The sequence below is a fragment of the Spodoptera frugiperda genome, chromosome 27 (genome assembly GCF_023101765.2).
Source record: "Spodoptera frugiperda isolate SF20-4 chromosome 27, AGI-APGP_CSIRO_Sfru_2.0, whole genome shotgun sequence".
In the NCBI taxonomy this organism is placed as follows: domain Eukaryota; kingdom Metazoa; phylum Arthropoda; class Insecta; order Lepidoptera; family Noctuidae; genus Spodoptera; species Spodoptera frugiperda.
In genome coordinates, this window is record NC_064238.1 from 5,071,083 (window position 1) to 5,089,794 (window position 18,712).

At 34.7% G+C, this 18,712-nt stretch overlaps 4 protein-coding genes across 6 annotated transcripts; 1 reads left to right on the forward strand and 3 right to left on the reverse strand.

The window, feature by feature from the left end:
* Nucleotides 1-2,482: 2,482 nt before the first annotated feature.
* LOC126912622 (uncharacterized) lies at nucleotides 2,483-4,111 on the reverse strand. The gene is made up of 4 exons (XM_050705632.1): nucleotides 4,003-4,111; nucleotides 3,480-3,638; nucleotides 3,011-3,160; nucleotides 2,483-2,656 (listed from the first exon to the last, which is right to left on the reverse strand). Exons 1-4 carry the CDS (start codon nucleotides 4,060-4,062, stop codon nucleotides 2,483-2,485), a joined length of 543 nt encoding a protein of 180 aa, XP_050561589.1. The 5' UTR covers nucleotides 4,063-4,111.
* Nucleotides 4,112-5,520: 1,409 nt separating this feature from the next.
* On the reverse strand, nucleotides 5,521-7,357 carry LOC126912582 (uncharacterized). Its single transcript, XM_050705266.1, has one exon. The coding sequence runs from the start codon at nucleotides 7,258-7,260 to the stop codon at nucleotides 5,950-5,952; it is 1,311 nt and encodes a 436-aa protein (XP_050561223.1). The 5' UTR covers nucleotides 7,261-7,357; the 3' UTR covers nucleotides 5,521-5,949.
* Nucleotides 7,358-9,422: 2,065 nt separating this feature from the next.
* On the reverse strand, nucleotides 9,423-16,357 carry LOC118263401 (histidine--tRNA ligase, cytoplasmic). 3 transcript variants are annotated; one of them, XM_050705314.1, is made up of 9 exons: nucleotides 16,069-16,357; nucleotides 15,694-15,963; nucleotides 14,594-14,809; nucleotides 14,174-14,395; nucleotides 13,738-13,944; nucleotides 13,162-13,456; nucleotides 12,620-12,720; nucleotides 11,086-11,268; nucleotides 9,423-10,602 (listed from the first exon to the last, which is right to left on the reverse strand). In XM_050705314.1, exons 1-9 carry the CDS (start codon nucleotides 16,159-16,161, stop codon nucleotides 10,369-10,371), a joined length of 1,821 nt encoding a protein of 606 aa, XP_050561271.1. In that variant the 5' UTR covers nucleotides 16,162-16,357; the 3' UTR covers nucleotides 9,423-10,368. The 3 variants fall into 3 exon arrangements, with proteins under 3 accessions (XP_050561271.1, XP_050561272.1, XP_050561273.1); XM_050705315.1 differs by lacking the exon at nucleotides 15,694-15,963 and adding an exon at nucleotides 15,241-15,413 and having other exon boundaries at nucleotides 16,069-16,356; XM_050705316.1 differs by lacking the exon at nucleotides 15,694-15,963 and having other exon boundaries at nucleotides 16,069-16,356.
* A 165-nt stretch (nucleotides 16,358-16,522) lies between these two features.
* On the forward strand, nucleotides 16,523-18,691 carry LOC118263293 (vacuolar protein-sorting-associated protein 36). Its single transcript, XM_035575183.2, has 7 exons — nucleotides 16,523-16,930; nucleotides 17,113-17,308; nucleotides 17,390-17,751; nucleotides 17,836-18,000; nucleotides 18,082-18,182; nucleotides 18,261-18,375; nucleotides 18,457-18,691. Exons 1-7 carry the CDS (start codon nucleotides 16,835-16,837, stop codon nucleotides 18,628-18,630), a joined length of 1,209 nt encoding a protein of 402 aa, XP_035431076.2. The 5' UTR covers nucleotides 16,523-16,834; the 3' UTR covers nucleotides 18,631-18,691.
* The last annotated feature ends 21 nt before the right edge of the window (nucleotides 18,692-18,712 follow it).

Consider the following 18,712-nt stretch of genomic DNA (forward strand, 5'->3'; position numbering starts at 1 on the left):
AGCCTTTTCAGTTTCGTCTTTCTCTGTAAGTTCTTATGACAAGGGAGGAGTGTTAGTTAAGAATAAAGTCTTTACAAATTCCAAAAGAAAGAAAAGTTTAAAAATTAAAATTAAATCACTACAATAGGAAACCTCAAGAAAGTATCGAAGCCCTCAATAATAACCCTTTTGTGTCTCGTTCTTCAAAAAGTATCTTCTTAATTTCTTCTTAATAAAAGGGGGAGGAAATATCGGTGTTTCTAACATCGTAAATTATGTTTAACAAAGCGCAATGTTAAATTGGATGTTGAGAATTGTGACAATTCATCCCGCAGCCGACACTTTGCGCAGAAAATTTCGATTAAAACAAAATCGGGGTAACATCCCGCGGGAGCGGTTCATTTTATACCAATTAGTTAGCTACAGGCAGTGGATTCGTCACGAGTCAATGAATACCCCTTTGAATTTTGTCTTTATTATACGTTGCGACTCGTGGAATCAAATTAGGAGACAAAATCTTTGTTTTGCATCAAGTTTTCGGGTGATTTTTGTTTTGATTTTGAGCCACTTTTATTTTCATGATACAACAATTCATACTTATAAATGGAACTTGTCTATTTATTTTAAACATCTGTATCACGTAAGTATTTTTTTCATCGACAATAATACGTGTAATACCTATCTTATCGTCGTAATATCAATAAAATTATTAACGAGTAAACTGGTACTAAAAGAAAATCCTTATATTCCCAAGACATCGGATCGTAGTCAAATCGTGAAATATAAACGGTCTCGCGCTACTCTAACTTGCTCACCTAAACCGAGTTGTCGGGGAATCGGTAACAAAACGGCCATCCAGCCAAGTTCAGACAATAAACAGTCGGAGATAACGGAGAGAGTTGCGTTCGCGTTCATTGTTCCACCAACTTTGTGGGCGACTAACTGACTGCTTAGAAAATAAGCCCCTGATACCACGATTTGTTGACTGAAGTACTGAGGTGTTGTGGAAATATGCACTTAGCAAATGGATGCAGACGATTGAATTATACCTACATTGTATTTTAGTACTAAATATTTGAGCTATTTGCGATTTACTGCTTAATTCACTAGATTTCTGTATTTTATTCTTTACACCACGACTTCAATTAAAATTAAAAATAAAACCCACCGATGAAAAAATGTAACAATTACCAGCATCAGAATGTAAGTAAGTATCAAAACAAATACAGGAGAAGACACAACCTCCTCCCTTCATCCAAACACAATTTGTATGCAATTATACAAAGCTAAGCTCTATCAGATGAAAACTAACAAGAAAATGTTGAACCCCATCCCGTTGTGGACCATCGAAAGTTCGTTAAAGTAATGTCACTCTATCTCGTCCCCTCACGAGACAAATGAGACAACATTACTTTTACAAACGAGCTAGAAAGAGAGGGAGAAGCCTAGATAATACCCTATAATCACAGTTTTGTTTTCCAATCGCTGCTAACGATTATTGGCGTGTTATTCGGGTGCCATTTTGAAATTGCTTTAGTGCTAAGACAAGTCGTTAGTAAGTGCTATAAAAAGTGAGGGCACGGTGATTAGTTTGAAGGTGATTAGTGGGCCCTTGTTGCGTGGGGAACAGTTTCCGCAAAGTTGCGAAAGACTGGCTGACAAAATAATGAAGTGCTCAGAATACGTTATTGGTATTGTAGCTAATATCTCTATTATTAGAAAAATAACCTACATACCGGTGACCTACACTGAATGTTTCAATAATGATTATAAAGATTAATAAAACATTCATTGTTTTAATAATGATTATAAAGAATAATAAAACAAGTGATTGAAAAAATGGTAATATTGTTTATTTTACATACTTCTTTGCTTCATAGCATTTGCTTACCTTCCTCTCTACTCCGTGTCTCAATCAAATCAAGTCCTTTATTCAAACTACGTATGACTACTCAGGTAAATTGTAGTAGCGAAATATCAATTTTGGAATTCAAAACAAAGGATTTTAAAACCGAGCGCGCCCTCAATTAATTCAAGATGTCGAAATAAACTAAATACAGAGACTATCCATTGTCACCAGTACACCACAAAGCGTTTTGAAGTGGTGTTATTTTTTTAAATTGCAAATTGGCTGCTAATATGCATAGCTCTGTTAGATCCACTTATCATTTACTTACAATATTTCGACAGACGAAATCCTTTTACAATTTTCATGGAAATCTACGAATGAATATGGAACGCTAGAGTCCTATTTAGAATTTATGGGTATTTGTAAAAAAAAATCGTGAAAGTTTCTTGTTCTAGTGAATAATACATGAAAAAAATATTACATTTATGCGTTACTCTATGTTAACTGGAAGATAATTTCAAATAGTATAAAGAAATTGACCCATGTGTGGACCACATAATGTACTAAATACTAAATAAATAATTAAAAGCCAATGTACACAATCTTATTTTATTTCACTCAATATAAAATACAAACTCAGTAAAAAAAAATTGATTATTCATGTTTTTTCTTGGGACGATCTTCTCTGAAGGTAGTAATTAGTTGGCCTTTACCTATGATGGCTTTCGGATCATCCAGCCTTATGGTGAATTCCACCATCCCTTTTTCAAAAGGCCACACAGAAGGTATCATACGATTGAAGCCTATATTCATCAAAGCGTATTTTCCCTAAAAACAAAAAAAGTCATTTAAATTAGCAGAAAAAGGTTTGTTAAAACAATTAACAGCGAGTTTATAATGGGCACAGTTAGAGATATGCGTGTCCCGTATTCGTCTATTACTTTTATTCAGACACAGTCGTCAAAATCTTCGAAAGTCGAACATTCCCAAAATGCTTTGCTCAGCTATTGCACTCAAACAAGGAGACCGTACATTTTTGTACAGCCTATAAAACCTTTATCCTTACCATTTTGAAACATACATAAACTTACGCCTGTCTCCCATAGGGGTAGGCAGAACCAATGGAACGCCAATGACTTCTTATTTAACATACCATTTTAAAATAGATCTATAAATACTTACGGGTACGATAGGACAAGTTTTCAATCCAGCTTCTCTCACAGAATCTCCAATATAAGGGTCGTCGTTTATAAGGTCACACAACTTGGAATGCATCTCTGGAAACGATCTCTTGAACTCGTTGTTAAGGAATTGATAGAACACAATATCCACCTATAGAAATAAAAATGTTTAATTACATGGAGTAGTCTTGGGATAGTGGTTTTATTATAGTTATTATTTATAATTAATTATGGAGACTCAAATTTAACAATCTCAAAGAATTTGCTTAGTCATTTTAATTAGTTTTCAATGAATCAGTTAGATATTTTATTATTAACCGATTATTTTATTATTAAGCCCCACTTACCCAGTGAGGCTTAATCAGCTTTTGTTTCACGTAGAAGAACACACGAAGAGACGCATTATAATTACATAATAATATATTAAGTTAATTAGGCAGTTATTTTGTATACATTTTCTTATTTCTTACCAACACTTCGTTTCCAAACGTAACCTTAGTTTCGAATTTCAAATTAACAACATAGTCCCCCTTGCGAGCGCTTCGTCGCACGTTGAATGTTGGTGTATCTTCAATATAAGTCTTGTTGTAGTACACGATGTCCGTACGTTCTGGTATTATTCTAAGACACTGGAAAAGGAGATTTGGTTTATTATTCTTCTGTTTACCACCACCTCTCTATTGAATACTAACTATAAACATAATTCTAAAAAAACAAAATTATACTGTCTTTAAAGAGATTAAACTAGACTGATAGGTAGGTCACGGGTCCGAATGTAAATGGTTCAAATAGATTTTAAAAAATGAAATTTTTTTCCTAATCAAATTTTCCTTAAAATACAAAAAATGGGGTTCATTTCTATTCATAGGAATGAATTCTTGATGATAATGTCCTTAGTTTCATTATAATATCGTATTTGTAATATCACAATCCCGTCATTTTATGTATTAAAATGGTTTAAACAGATACTTTTTTATAAATCTCCTAACTTACATGATTATCATGCACAATCATCCACAACAGAAACACACAAACACTTGCAGTACTGGACATTATTACAAAGCTACCAATGGAAATTCAGATCAACAAATATAGCTTCAGCATACAAACTATACGAGCCAGTAGTATGGCATTACATTATATTTATACATCCATCTATTTTATCTAAAATAAAATCAGAAATGAACATAATGAATCCATTCAATTACTACTAACGCATTTCGGGTATACTCCATTAGGCAGGTATAGTTACAATAATACATCATTTGCCTAAATAAATTATCTTTACAGGTTTGATGTTATACCCATAATTAAGTACTTAATTTTAATGAAAGACTTATTTATTTTTTATACTATGTGTGAGTTGGAATAGCAGCTATAATAACTTTTAATTATATTGTTTGGTATATTCAATATTCATGTATAACTTTAGGTACCTTGTAAAATAGTGAGTATATGCTTGAGTTACAATAAATTAATGTTTGTTAAAGGCTGATATCTGTTATTATAATACGTAGGTAACTTTGTAATACGTAGGTACATACATACCTACCTAATAAGCATAAAACGCTCGTATGTTGTAAGCCGGGCTCAGCAATTCAAAATAAATTACCCCTATTCTGAAAACAACTGAATTATCCAGAGGAAAAATACAAAAACAAGAGACTCTTTATTTCGGATGCACGCTGGTCTAATCCAATTTTAAAATGTTGCCCAGACCATACATATTATAAAACGAGACTTTGTCCGGAGCTTAACGTTTAAATTAGTTTATCCCCCTAAAGCGGAACCGCGACTAAGGGTTGCAAAATTTAAATTACAAATAAAAGCACTGAAAAATATCTACGAGTGGGTAGTGGCTCAATAACGATGTCTTTTAATTAAGGCGGAAGGGGTAATAAAGCGACTTAATTCGGAATTATGGTAGAAATTATTCTCAAAGACACCCTAGAGTTTTGTGAATTTTGCAAGAGTTCATGCCACGTTGAATGCCGTGTCGCCTCTGAGGTGGCACAAATTACCACTTGAATAAACTTTTATTTAATATGCATTTAGACATATGTAGTCATATTATTTTATTCATATTGGATTTACAAGCTTCTTCTTTCTTATTTTGTAGATAACCAAACTGCTTGACTAAGTATCAATTTCATAAAATCTAATCAAATCATTATTATTAGACAACTGCTGTCTGTCTCGGCTTAATCTATTATTAGTTGCAAACAATAACGATTACCGTAAAATTATGGCAAACGGTTTAGCCCCGGACCAGTGACACCGATTTAGCACGCTCCCGGTGCCGTCACGGTCGAAAGCCCGGCCCGCTCAACCGTGCCACATGTAGCATATTGAAATACGCCGCCCAACTGACCGTCCGTCCGTCACGTAGCAACTGCCCCGAGGAATCCCTTCAAAGTGATACCTATTTGACTTGCACGCTTCACTGGAAATCTGTCAATACTTATATTTAATATCTCGAATATCTAGTGAAATGAAATACCAAAGGTTCTACGAAATGTATAATTTCCTGTAGTTACAATATTGAGGTAAAATTTTTATTTATACATTCTTAGGTTTCTAACATTCTACTATTAACAATACTGAATAAATAACTTGCATTTATACTTATTAATATACCCACAACCAATTCCCAACCCAAGATTCAGCCTGTTGACAAAATTAAATCACATGATTTAAAAATGAAAACAATGGCTTTACAAAGTAGGCCTACCTAGCTTACAATTTATTTTAAACCCTTTCTATCTACAATCCGCACAGTTAACGACACGACATCAGGAATGAAGGATAGAAAAGAAAGATAGACTAACTAAGTACTCTACTAGGATTTCAAATACTTCATAAATAAATAACTTAAAGTTAGAAATCACTACAAGTTATTTAATGAGTATCTGTAGAAAGCATCTTCATATTTCGTGTCGCCTATTGTCTTCTATAATTGTAAACTAATTTATTAATTTTGCTAGATTCCATCGCGCCTTCTCGAGTTACAGGAACATTGTAGTAGGTATCGTCGTAACTAGCATATCGATGGCTGCTCGGTTTGAAATCTAGCTGAAGGTAATCTCCTTCCTCTTTCCTAAGCTGTCCTGTTTCCTTACCGTCGTATCTCGGGTCTTCATAGATAGTTATCGTCTGCTTTCTATGTGCAACTACAGGCGCATTTTTCGGGATTTCTGCGACTGGAGCAGAACGAGATTCATCATAGCCATAACCGTAACCATGGTTAGGACCGTAACCATATCCTCCTTCGTGACGAAGACCTCTATCATCATAGTACCCAGGGCCACCATAATCTCTTTCCCATCCAGGATCTCTCTGCCAACCAGGGTCTCTTTGCCAACCAGGATCTCTTTGCCAGCCAGGATCTCTTTGCCAACCAGGGTCTCTCTGCCAACCAGGATCCCTTTCCCAACCTGGATCTCTCTGCCATCCAGGACGATCCCAATCTCTTTTATCATTCCATCTTTGCCAATCCCAACCAGGATCATGATGACGAACTTCGGGCGCTCGATATTCATGATGATCATGAATTTTGTCTCTGGCATAATTGTTATGCGTATTCTTGTACTTATTATGGTCCAAATTGTCATCTAAATAATATTTCTTACCGTAATCTTGATGACCATGTTGCTTTACCCCTGTGTCGCCGTACCTGTTATAACCTCCGCCGTTATAGTTATCTCTTACATATTCTTGACCGTTATTGTGAGACCCGTGATAGCTTCTTCCGCCCTGGTTGTCGTGAGAGTTTAGTCTGCTGTTGTAGGCTGCTTGATCACCTTCGTCGGTTAAATCATCGAAATAGGTGCTTTTATTGGATGATTCATCTTTATGGTATGAATTTTGAAATCCTTGCTTGTGATGTCCTTTCTTGTGGCCTCTCTTATAACCAGTCGCCTGACTATCCTCCGCTTTATCTTGTTTGCTATTATATCCCTTGTATGCATCGCCCTCTGATGATGATTTTGTATCATGCTCCTTCTTGAGGTATTTTGCTTCATCGTTGGCTTTTGAGTACTGGTTCTTATGATTGTCATTTAGCTGGCTTTCTACTTGGTGTATTTTTTCACCTTTATGTTTATCATGCTTGATGGACTCTACTCCTTCGTCGTGAGCGATGTCTTTCAGATGTTCTTCCAGCGCATCTTTGATCGCCGATCCACTGATGGTCGAAACTAATAACAGCACACAAAGCACCCAACCAACGCAATACTTATACCGGGGCACCATCTCATCTCACGTCTAACGCTAGGTGTTGTCAGTAAAACGGTATAACTTACAATAGGCGGGAGTTGAATGTTATAAACAGTTTTATATCGTCGAAAATCGTGTTGGACTTCACGGTGAATCTGGGCACAATGACAGGAACCACAGAAGCTGTTGTGGGAACAATGAATCGAACAACTGGCTGGCGCGTCCATGACATGACATTATGGAACTAGAAGCACGCGGACGTTCTGTAGGACAAGCCGATCGAGGTCAATGGAGCCCAAACGGGACGTTGACTAGAAGGTCATTGATTCATCGTACTTAGGTAAACGTATATTATGTACCTACCTGCTTATTACCTACTATCAAGCAATAATTTTCCGCGTGGTTACCTGTGTAAGGTACCTATGTATTCATTTCATTACACCTCACAAGATTTGTTGCGAACACATAAACCGTCCTAACTATTTAGTGGCTTGCCTACCCTTATTAACCGACTTAAAAAAAAGGTTCTCAGTTTAACCTACATGTATGTATGTTTGTGCATGTGTGTAAGTTTGTGCGCGGGTGGCACACGTTTGGCTGAACTGATTTTGATGCGGTTTTCAGTTTAATATTTTTCAGGTAGTTTCAGGTTTATACTACTGTTCATATTGGTATGACTATAAAAAAATTACCAACACGTATTTATAACATAGATAGGAACCGACAGATAAATTTAACTCGTGGTCACTCAGTCAACACAGCTCAGAAGTCGATCATTTATTTACTACGCCAAAAGCGCAAGCTGCATTAAAACATCCAAGATGACATAGCAAGTTTCATTACGGTGATTGAAATTCAGTAACGACAGGCTACTGACCTTTGTGCTTCGACTATTATGATGACAAGAAAAAAGTTAAAAACAAGTTTTTACTTGGAAAATAAGTCATGCAGTGCAGTTACCCATTGTGATTTGGGAGTCAACGGTTTATCGGTAACAAAGGTTTGTTTGAAGAAGCTTTGTTTGTGTGGCAACTGTACCTGCAGTCAACAGAGCATGGCTACATAAACATTAGGTACATGACACCACGTTTTTTTTAATCATTTGCCCCACATTAGGATTTTTTCCTTTGTCGTGGGTGCGTTTACAAAACGTACCTACAAGTTCACATGCACTTGAAAAGTTGAAACCCAGGCCCGAAAGAACAGTTTGTGGATTACACAAAGAGTTGCTCTATCCGGGAATCGAAGTTACATAAGTTTGCACGGCAGCCAGCTGCCCAACCACTTCACAAACCCTGCAATCGCAGTTCTCGGAGAGTTAGATAGAAGTGCTAAATGTGTTAGATACAACACCCACTTTTTTCCATTTACCTACATAATGAGTCCTATTTTTATAGTAGAATACACGGGTACGTACCTACACCTATTAACAACATTACACGAAACACAATTTCATACGCGGCGTTATTGCTGAAAATTTTCTGAAAACTAAAAATACCAATATCTAATATTTTGCCCGATTCAGGAATAGAACCCCAGGCATTTGCCTCGACAGATTATGTAAGTAGTAAGTGCACCTAAACAGAATTAGACGGGTACGTGCTACTACGAAAATAAAATAGTTAAGTTTAACCAAATAGTAAAGCCATGTTGGTGCGACCCCTTTACTTGACGAGGGAAAATATTATCCATTGACTTCTTTTGCCTTGAATGGGGCGAGTATCAGACTCTTACTGACTAAAAACCACCCCGTTCCTTGTCCTGCTTTGAGCCGAAGCCCCGGTAACCCGTTAAGTTGTCCGCAAGCAACTCCTCTAAGATTTAAATTCGAAAACCCTTGATCGGCAGTCGTACTTGCGACCACTTAACAACAAATAATTCATCATTTCAAAACTCTTTATGCTATACCTAAAAAAATATTAAAACTATCCTTTATTTTTATTCATTTTGCCAAAAAGTTATAGGTCAGTGAGATTTCAAAAACAAGGTCAAGGCTATATTTGATAAAATTTATCAAGACATATTAGGTATTTTACTACAACTCATAAACTACCTGAACTACGTAGTATATACCCACACTTCTATACTACTTCCCCTCTACTTATTATACTCTTTGTATACTACTTTTATACAGGTTAACAGGGTGTTACTTCGAGTAAAACATGGGAATCATGGTTATAGTTCAATGAAAACACACATTTTGTTTATAATTTATTAAAACGAATATTGTAACTCACACATATACAAAAATGGACTGATGCGTACTCTATTTAGGGATTTTAAACTAAGAATTTTGTCACTACAATAAATTACTAAAATTGTTTAAAATACTAAGAAGAACTTAACATTTTAAATATTTAAAATCGTAAAAGTATAAAGGAAAAATGCAAGACATTTTTTGATACTTATAACAGTAAAATAAAAATAAAAATCACTTCACATTTAGTAGTTAATACCTTTTAACGCCAATTTATTGAGTAGGTAAGTACAATTCATATTTTTAATAAAAATAACGCATCCAAATGCATTGTAATTTATACTCAAATAGTATCGGAATAAAGTACAAAATGCAGTTAATGTAGCAAGATATGTCTGCAAGTCAATCAGACTGAATGATTGTTATTGGAAGTTATTTAAAAGCGAGTTAATTTGCTGTCTAAAGACATCTTTGATGTGCAGCTGTATAAACTCTGGTAGCATTGGGACAAAGGGGGATATTAAGTGTATAACCATTATTTATAAACAGAGTGTTCTCATTTAAACATTGACAGCATGTATAACTGAAATTATAATGATGTTTCAAATAAAATTAACCCAAAATCAACGGCTTATATTGGTTAGTAAGAAAGTACAGTGTACAAGGCGCTCCTACATCGGATAGTTTCTTTAGAAAATAAAGATTAATAGAACTTCTATAGAAGATGAACTAGAAACAGTCTTGTGACACATTCTTAAATACCAACACTCTAAAATTAGTTATAATTTAGAATACAGGTTGAACTGTAACACTATGACATATTTAAACCACCATTCACTTACATATACAACAAAATAAACCTTATATCATTTGACATAAAGTCACATTTGCAATAACACAAGTGAACATTACTTTAAATACCCCAAATATATTGTATTAAAGTCAAGTTACGCTGATCCGTTGAGTTCTTTAACACTTAGTGCAGCAATTCTAGTCTTAAGATCTTCAACGAGTTTGTCCCTAGGTACTTCGTCCTCTTGTCTTGTAGTGATGTTCCGTACTTTGACCACTCCTCGTTTGAGTTCCGACTCGCCCAATACAACTGCGAGAGGGATGCCGTTCTCTTCGCAGTGCTGAAGCTGATTCAACATTTTAGGGTTCTTCTTGTAGGACTGCTCGGTCTGTAAACAATAAAGGAGGATTTTACAAAGACATAACATAAAAAAAAAATAACACATCTGCAGTATAAATTTTGGTTATCTAAACGCTTTGTAATTACAAAGTCTGTGGTTACACACGATGTGGGATTTTTTTAATGGAATTCTCCAAATTTTCCTCCCGAATTGGGAAAGGGGTGAGGAGCGTCGGACTAAAAATCACCCATCATAATCCTACTCTTCGGGCTGGAACCCTAGCAACCCGTAAATTTCTTCCGCGGCTCCGTATCGGGCATCAGTCCTACTGGACCCCATCTATAGCGGTCTGATGGCTCAATGAGGCGCGAGCGGAAGGCGGTATTTACTAAATACAACTGGTTCTCTCGCATTGAATACTTAACAACAAGTGAAATTTGATTATTTCACAAATAAGTTTCAAAAGATCGCTATCATAAAAGGCGTTGTGTGTGTGTGTGTGTGTGTGATTATTTCACAAATGACGTTCACCTTTATTCCAGCATTCCACAGCTCAGCACAAATCTTCATACGCTCTTCAAGGAAGTTCTTCTGCGCAGACGCAACATACACGTCAACTTCACTCGTGCGCACAGTAATGTCTCCCGCGGCGAGTTTAGCTTCCAACACTGAGAATATACGCTCAACGCCGATACTGACTCCTACGCATGGTACCTGGAACATAAATGAGAATAATCATTATTTAGAACTGACTATTTTTATTGAATAGATCGGTAAACGAGCAGACGGATCACCTAATGATAAGCAATCGGCACCATTCATAGCAAGAGCATTACATGTGCCTGACCAGCCTTTGATGGACAGAGGATTAGGTCTGTTGGTAGAGAACGCGACGGCCTCGCGAAGCAAAAATGTTTTATTCCAAACTATAATCTATCTCTGTGCCACATTAAGATTCGTTCAGTAGTATACATTAACTTAGTTATTACAATTCAATTTTAATACACAACAATATGAATATGAAGGAACCGGCAACGTGATAAAAATATAATATGAATCTTACGAATGAATTATGTAGATGTATGCACTATTGAATAAATTTCTCGTATCTTCATTCATAAAAACTAGATATTAATATGATAATCAAATGAATGAACATGGTGCCCAACTGGTTTTCTACTAGGACTACGTAACACTTAATGTATGTAAGGATTAAATAATACTCCATTAATATAAAATATTACATTTTCATATATCATAATAATATATTTTTCTTAGTTATTTGACTTTGATTATTTTTTGTATTTTTTTTAACCTTATTTTTTTGATAATTTTATTAACCTTATTTGCCAAGAAGGTAAATTGTCGTCATATAAAATGTACGTGTGAGAAGCCATAATATTCTTTTCTGTCTTGTGGTTTTTAACAATACCAATACATAAAAAACAAGAGAAAAGACTCTGGATTTATCTCTTTACTTAATCTACTTACACTATGATAAGTCACGTAGCCATCAAGTTGACTAGTTGTTTTGATATGGAACAACTCTAGACGGCTAATAGACGTTATTCAAATATACACTCTATTGGACTTACGATAAAGTTAAAAATCCTAAACACTTAATAATTTCCATGTCGCATTTACTTTCGCAAGTGGCTATTTTTTGTCCCGCGATTACAAAACTTAGCGCTCAACAGCAATTATGGTGGACTAAACATTGTCGCGCCTCACTGAGTTTGCAATCAATTAGTAATTACACTTTTTTGCTATTAGCGCATCTTACTTTGTACATTTTGTTACTAAGGAAGACATCACTAAGAAAGTAATCGTTTAAGTCAATAACCTTTCTTTAAATATAAACAACTGTTACTTTAACTTTTTAGATATTTGAGAATTATAAAACTTATAATATAAGACTTTATAACAATTATAGATTTTATAATTTAAGACTTATAAAATCTTTGGTAAGTGATGAATTATGTGAAATTGGTTTTTTAAATAGGTATATACTTGATAAAGAAAAAAGGTCTAGTGTATGGATTTGTCTAAAAATGTGTATTTATACCTGTTTGTGTTTCGAGTCGAACATGCCAACAAGGTTATCGTATCGGCCACCGCCAGCGATGGATCCGACAGTCTGGTCTTCATTGCCGATTTTAATTGGCTCTGAAAGGAAACATAGGTTTTCAATAACAAGTCAACAATCAACATAATTGGCTGAAATAAGGTGTAATGTTCGTTAAATCAATTTCGTCTTCACAATTTGCAATTAAAACAATTATATGATGTTAATTTCGAAGACAAGTACAAATTATTTTGTGGCTTTTTGAATGCGCCTGCGTGGCAGTTAATCATCAAAGTAAAGATGCTAAATAAGTGAAGAGCTGCTTTTTGCCAATCGCAGTACAGTTTTATTGCAGGATAGGATTTCATTGGAGGATAGGATTGTTTTGTTGCGTGTCGTGTGTGTTTTTGTGTGCACCGCTGCTGTATGAGCATATAATTGCGGGCTGGAGGGTTGTGCTACACCGCATGCTGAAAAACATCTACAAGAACAAAACTAAAAGTTTGTTGTATTGTTAGTGTAAAATATAATAATATACTTACGTGTCAAAACAGCTTCGTATATAACACCAGTATAATAATCCAAGCCTCTAGCCAGACTGAGATCAAACAATATCTTATCTTGAATACCAAAGAGGCTGCAGTACTCCAGTAGCAGTTTGATCCCTTGCAGACCTTCTACTGCTGCTTTAGTCTTGGAGAGTTTCTCATCAGTAAGGAGTTTGTCAGCCAATTCTACGCCTCCGTTCAGACGTACATACTCGCCTATTCTGTCTGCAGCGTCCGGCGATATGCCTTTCTCATTTATCATTTCTGTCCTCACCTCTTCCCATGGCGACTGAAGAAATAAGAATTGAGCTTGTTTAGTATAGGTACATAGTACAGTAGGTAGGTACATTTAATTTTGTAAGTAAAATTCTTATTGGCTTTGGCAAATTGCCTTTTATATATTTCTTATAAAAAAAAATCTCCTTGAAATCTTATGAATTAGGATTGTTTTGAAACACTGCTAGACTACTTGGGATGGTAAATAAAAATAACTCATAATTCGCAACAACTAACAACTAAGCAACAGCTAGGGACTTACTACTACATTCATAAAAAAATCGATGTCCTCACCTTATCTAACTTATCAACAGTAGAGCAAGTAGTTCTAAACTTGTCAGCAGGAACTCCGCAAGCTTCGAACATGCCGTCCAGTAACCGCCGGTGATTTACTTTCAAAACGTACGAGCCGATCTCAAGGGCATCCAATATCTCAGTCACTACCTTTAGGCATTCCGCGTCAGGCACCATGGGGTCATACTGGCCTGCTATGTCGAAATCCTGTAATAAAAGTAGATATTACATAATTATTATATGTTAAAATTATTGATCTCAAGGTCAAAATTATAATTATTAATATTAATTATGAATAAATTAATTTTGTCAACTATAAAAATTTGCATATGTCGCGGATTCAACTCCCATATGTAATACTACACCTCTTATGTATGTGAAACTAGTATTTACAAACATACAACAATATCCTAGTGTGGCTATAAAAAATACTTACGCATTGGTAGAACTCCCTGTATCTGCCTCTGGTCATCGCAGGATTGTCTCGACGGTAAACCTTAGCAATGTGGTATCTCTTCAGAGTATTGATCTTATTCATTGCCAAGTATCGCGCGAGTGGTACCGTCAAATCATACCTCAGAGACAGAATCTCACCTCCTTGGTCTTTCAAGTCATAGATCAGTTTAGAATCCTCACCATACTTTCCAGTTAATACTTCCTAGAATAAAAAAAAAAGTAGTTATGCCATAAATAAAATATCATAAAATCATATTTCATAAACAAAAATATTTCTCTAGCTCTAGATAATATCTAGAATCACCTAGAGTGGACTTTTAATTTAATGTGATTTGAGTGAATATCACTATGGCAGAAATTCTAATATCACGCATAAGTACTTAAATAAGAATGACATTACCTTCAGTTCAAAGACAGGTGTGTCAATACATTCAGCACCGTGTCTCTTGAATACAGCAATAATCTTTTGTAGGACTCCATTCCTTATGCTCATCTGTTGAGGGTTATAATCCCGTGTACCCTTAGGAGTCTTAAGGGTGAATTTCTGAGGCCCTGCATCTTCAGCTGGAGCCAACTGAGATTTCAATGCTAATAGCTTAGCTACTTCTTCTTGAATCTAGAATTTGTAATAAAAATTATAGTTAGGCAATTTTATTCAGATATGAAGTCAGTGCAATAGTATACAGTGTGAAACTTAGTATTTTTTACACATTTCTTCCATTAAAGATAAAAGTACCTATTTCATAAAAATGCTACCATAATAGAAACTTCTATAACTCTAAAAGCAATTGCAGATTAATTTTAAAATGAAAACTTTCTAAGAGCAAAGTAAAAATCATCTGTGTAATTACAATTTCTATTCTTGCAACTTGAGAAATCATTATCTGGGGAATAACAATTTCATACAAAAGAAAGTGACAGAAATATTAAACAAAAAACGAAGAATTTTTGTAGATATAAAAAAAGAAAACACAGCACATTAAAGTACTAGTATAATTTTTTATTGTTGAAATAAAATAGTAAAGCATTACTTAAGTAGGCCAATACCTTGCACTGAGATGTTGTTGCAATACATTTTGTGAAATTAGTGCTGAGTACTGGATTGTGTAATCGCATCACAGTTGCACGGTTCTTTAGGAACCTCAACAATTTATGAGACATGCTTCACTAGTTCTGTCTCCACAATTTCAAATACAGAATATCTCGTCACCACAGCCTTACTTTTGTTACAACCGGAAAAAAAGAAATTCATATCATGCATTTCAAACAATTTATCATACACATTTTGGTTTTTTTGGCACTGATTATTTCAGGTATGATTAATGAAATATATCATGAAAAAGAGGTTGTGGTGACGAAACAACCATATGTGGAGATTCAACAACTATCTACTTAGAGGGGTGAACCAAAAACCAAGCTTATCTTGCAAATATCTCATGCTCAGCTCGTAATATGTACACAAAGCAAATCCAAAATCTACACAACAGCATGAGAACACACCTGCTGATCTATTGTGGTCCCATCTTTCACTTTTTCCAACACTTTAGGAGGACTCAATCTAGGTAACAATGATATTTCAAAGTCACTGAAACTCCCCATATGGTACCACCACCTCTTGATGGATTTATATTTCTCAAAATCTATATTCTTTCCTAAGTCATTCCTTAATTCTATATCACAATAACTGGGAGTATACCCACAAATGTAACTATAATCACGTAAATGTTTCTCAATCTCTGGTAAATTGTACTGTAAATTATTCTTCTTAGCCTACAAATTAATTCATATTTACTTGTAGTATGATGCAATATTATAACAATACATCAGCATGTTAATTGTGCAGCCGGATTATTATATTGCTGGGAAGAAACTTACCTTTTCACTTGATTCTTTCGCAGCTTTCAATTTTCTCACAAGATCACCTTGTTCTTTTATTTTTAAAAGTAATGATTCTTGAGTATCTGCCATAGTAACTTATAATAAACTTGAACTTAAAATAATTCCAAAGGTCTGTTCTCTCAAGGCTTCAAAGTAAAAGTGCTCTTTGCTAAGAAATAATTACAGGCACTCGACTGTTTCACTGTTTCATACCTTTCCCTTTGCAATCGACAAATACCGAGCAATTTTGCACACTACCATAGTACAAATTATAGGTTATATGACACGAACGTAAATAACTCTATCGTCAGCATGAATTTTTTCTATCTCTGTTACTCGACAATGGTATTTCTACGTAATATCTTTAACAAGCATGCATATAATCATAACTATTCGATATTTTGTACTGGAACACAACATTTCTAAATGTGACAGTGACTTATGAATGACAATTGGCAAAAGTCATCAAAAGTGGTAAAAAATGTTGCCATAAAGTAGAATTAATTTCGTGTCACATCAGGAAAATAAAATAAAATGAAAACCTCTAAATCAATGAAGAAGTAATTTTAAATACCACACTCTTTGCTTTATAAATTATTGATAACCCTGAATGATTTAATTAAAATAAAATTATAATACGAATATCAGACATACCATCAGATGTCAAGTTGACATTTAATGTCAATAGTAAATTTCGATTTGTTCATCATCGAAAATAATACAAATTCTCTAGAATTTATTTTATATTAAATGAAATTATACAATGGATAGATTTGAATATATTGAAGCTCGGTTATTTGAAGGTGAAAATTACCTTAAACGTGATAAAAATGTGAAGATATATGATGGTGATGATAAGGTTGTTTATTTTGATGTTTTGGAGGCCTATCCTTATTCCAATTTATGTAATACAAAGAGTTATAGGATACATTTTATCTATAACATAATAGTAGTATACTGCTACTTTAATATACTTAACTTTCAACTAATTTCTACATAATATATCATGAAGGAATATACATAAATGTTTATATGTTTCAGACTCATTTTACTGATGGAGAAGTAGTACTAACCACACACAGAATCCTGTGGGGAAAGCCAGGAGATATACCCAAGGGGCTTGTGTGCTTGTCACTACATTTATACTATGTTTTTTGTATAGAGGAAGAAAGTGGTGGAGTGTTTGGCCTTGGTGGTCCGAAACGAATTTTATTGCATTTGGGACCTGCATTACCAGGTAATAATTTGTAATCAATTCTATCAGTTGTGCATGATTATGTTGGTAAATTTTATACTGATATATATTTTTTTAATCCAGGTAAAAGACCAGGACCTGCTGTGGTTAGTCCATTCCACTTTGTGAAATTTTCATTCAAAGATGGGATTGACCAAGTATTTTATAAGGCTCTAACTGATGCTGTTGCTGCCAAAGCATGGGAAAGGCCAGCAACTATTTCTTCACCAACAAGTGTAACAAGCTCAAATGCTTCATCAAAACCAACAGTAACCCCTGTCAACTCTAAAATTCGTTCTGGAATTGTTGGAATTGAAAGAAGTATAGAAGAACAACACAGAGCAACTGATCAAAGCATCAGTGTAGCATTTCAGGATTTGAAAAAACTTATGGAAAAAGCCAAAGATATGGTTGCAATTTCCAAAAACATTTCTACTAAAATCAGGGTAAATACTTATTTAGATAAAAGACATTTATACTTGCTTTAAAATCAATATTATGTGGTTTTTATTTAATTTACCTACTTCCAGGACAAACAAGGTGATATTTCTGAGGATGACACAGTTAGATTTAAAGCCTACCTCATGAGCTTAGGTATTGATGATCCAGTAACCAGAGACGCATTCAGATCCGACTCAGACTATTATTTGGGACTATCACAACAGATTTCTGACATGATGGTTGCAGTACTCATGGTAAGTTCCTCTTTAATCGAGTTCTATTTATTTCAGCAATAAGTACACTACCATTATATTTATATTTTTTCTTTGTAATAGGATTGTGGGGGAATTATGTCATTAGCTGATGTATGGTGCAGAGTAAATAGAGCCAGAGGTTTGGAACTCATATCCCCTGAGGATCTTTTAAATGCCTGCAAGTAAGTATAAAATAAATGCTGTTTTGTCATTCCAAGTCGTGTCATGTCAGACTGGTCGTTTATTTACTCTTTTTTTAGATTGTTGCAGACTATTGGTGCTCCTATGACCCTTAGGAAATTCCCAAGTGGTGCATGTGTTCTTCAGTTGAATAGTCAAAGGGATGAAGAAGTAGCTAAGACTACCTGTGAATTGGTAATACTTTCTTTACATTTGATAAATATGTAGTTAATTTGTAATTGAAATGACTTTAAAATCCTTTTTTTATTTTTCTAGCTTGAAGAAAATGGATACCTGACTCCTGTGAAGTTATCACAAATTGCAAATGTTTCCGTCCTACTAGCACGCGAGCGCTTATTCACGACTGAACGCCTTGGTATGGCGTGCCGAGATGAGTCTATTGAAGGCCTGGCATTTTATCCTAACCTATTTTTACGAGAAGCCTCATAGATAACACTACTATTATTACTGTTACTAATATGTTAAGAGTTTATTATAATTATTTGCAATATCAAGGAATTTTATTGTAAAA

Bases quoted from the DNA above. Each gene is read 5' to 3' on its own strand.
- LOC118263401 (XM_050705314.1), bottom strand. From the start codon at position 16,161: ATGGCAGATACTCAAGAATCATTACTTTTAAAAATAAAAGAACAAGGT. The intron at 13,457-13,737 runs GTGAGGACATCG...TTATTTCTTCAG, and splicing joins CTGTTGATAAGTTAGATAAG to TCGCCATGGGAAGAGGTGAG. The intron at 11,269-12,619 runs GTATAAATACAC...TTTATGTTCCAG, and splicing joins TCGACTCGAAACACAAACAG to GTACCATGCGTAGGAGTCAG.
- LOC126912622 (XM_050705632.1), bottom strand. From the start codon at position 4,062: ATGTCCAGTACTGCAAGTGTTTGTGTGTTTCTGTTGTGGATGATTGTG. The intron at 3,639-4,002 runs GTAAGTTAGGAG...CTCCTTTTCCAG, and splicing joins TGATTGTGCATGATAATCAT to TGTCTTAGAATAATACCAGA. The intron at 2,657-3,010 runs GTAAGTATTTAT...TTTTGTTTTTAG, and splicing joins AAACTTGTCCTATCGTACCC to GGAAAATACGCTTTGATGAA.
- LOC118263293 (XM_035575183.2), top strand. From the start codon at position 16,835: ATGGATAGATTTGAATATATTGAAGCTCGGTTATTTGAAGGTGAAAAT. The intron at 16,931-17,112 runs GTTGTTTATTTT...TATATGTTTCAG, and splicing joins TATATGATGGTGATGATAAG to ACTCATTTTACTGATGGAGA. The intron at 18,183-18,260 runs GTAAGTATAAAA...CTCTTTTTTTAG, and splicing joins GATCTTTTAAATGCCTGCAA to ATTGTTGCAGACTATTGGTG.
- LOC126912582 (XM_050705266.1), bottom strand. From the start codon at position 7,260: ATGGTGCCCCGGTATAAGTATTGCGTTGGTTGGGTGCTTTGTGTGCTG.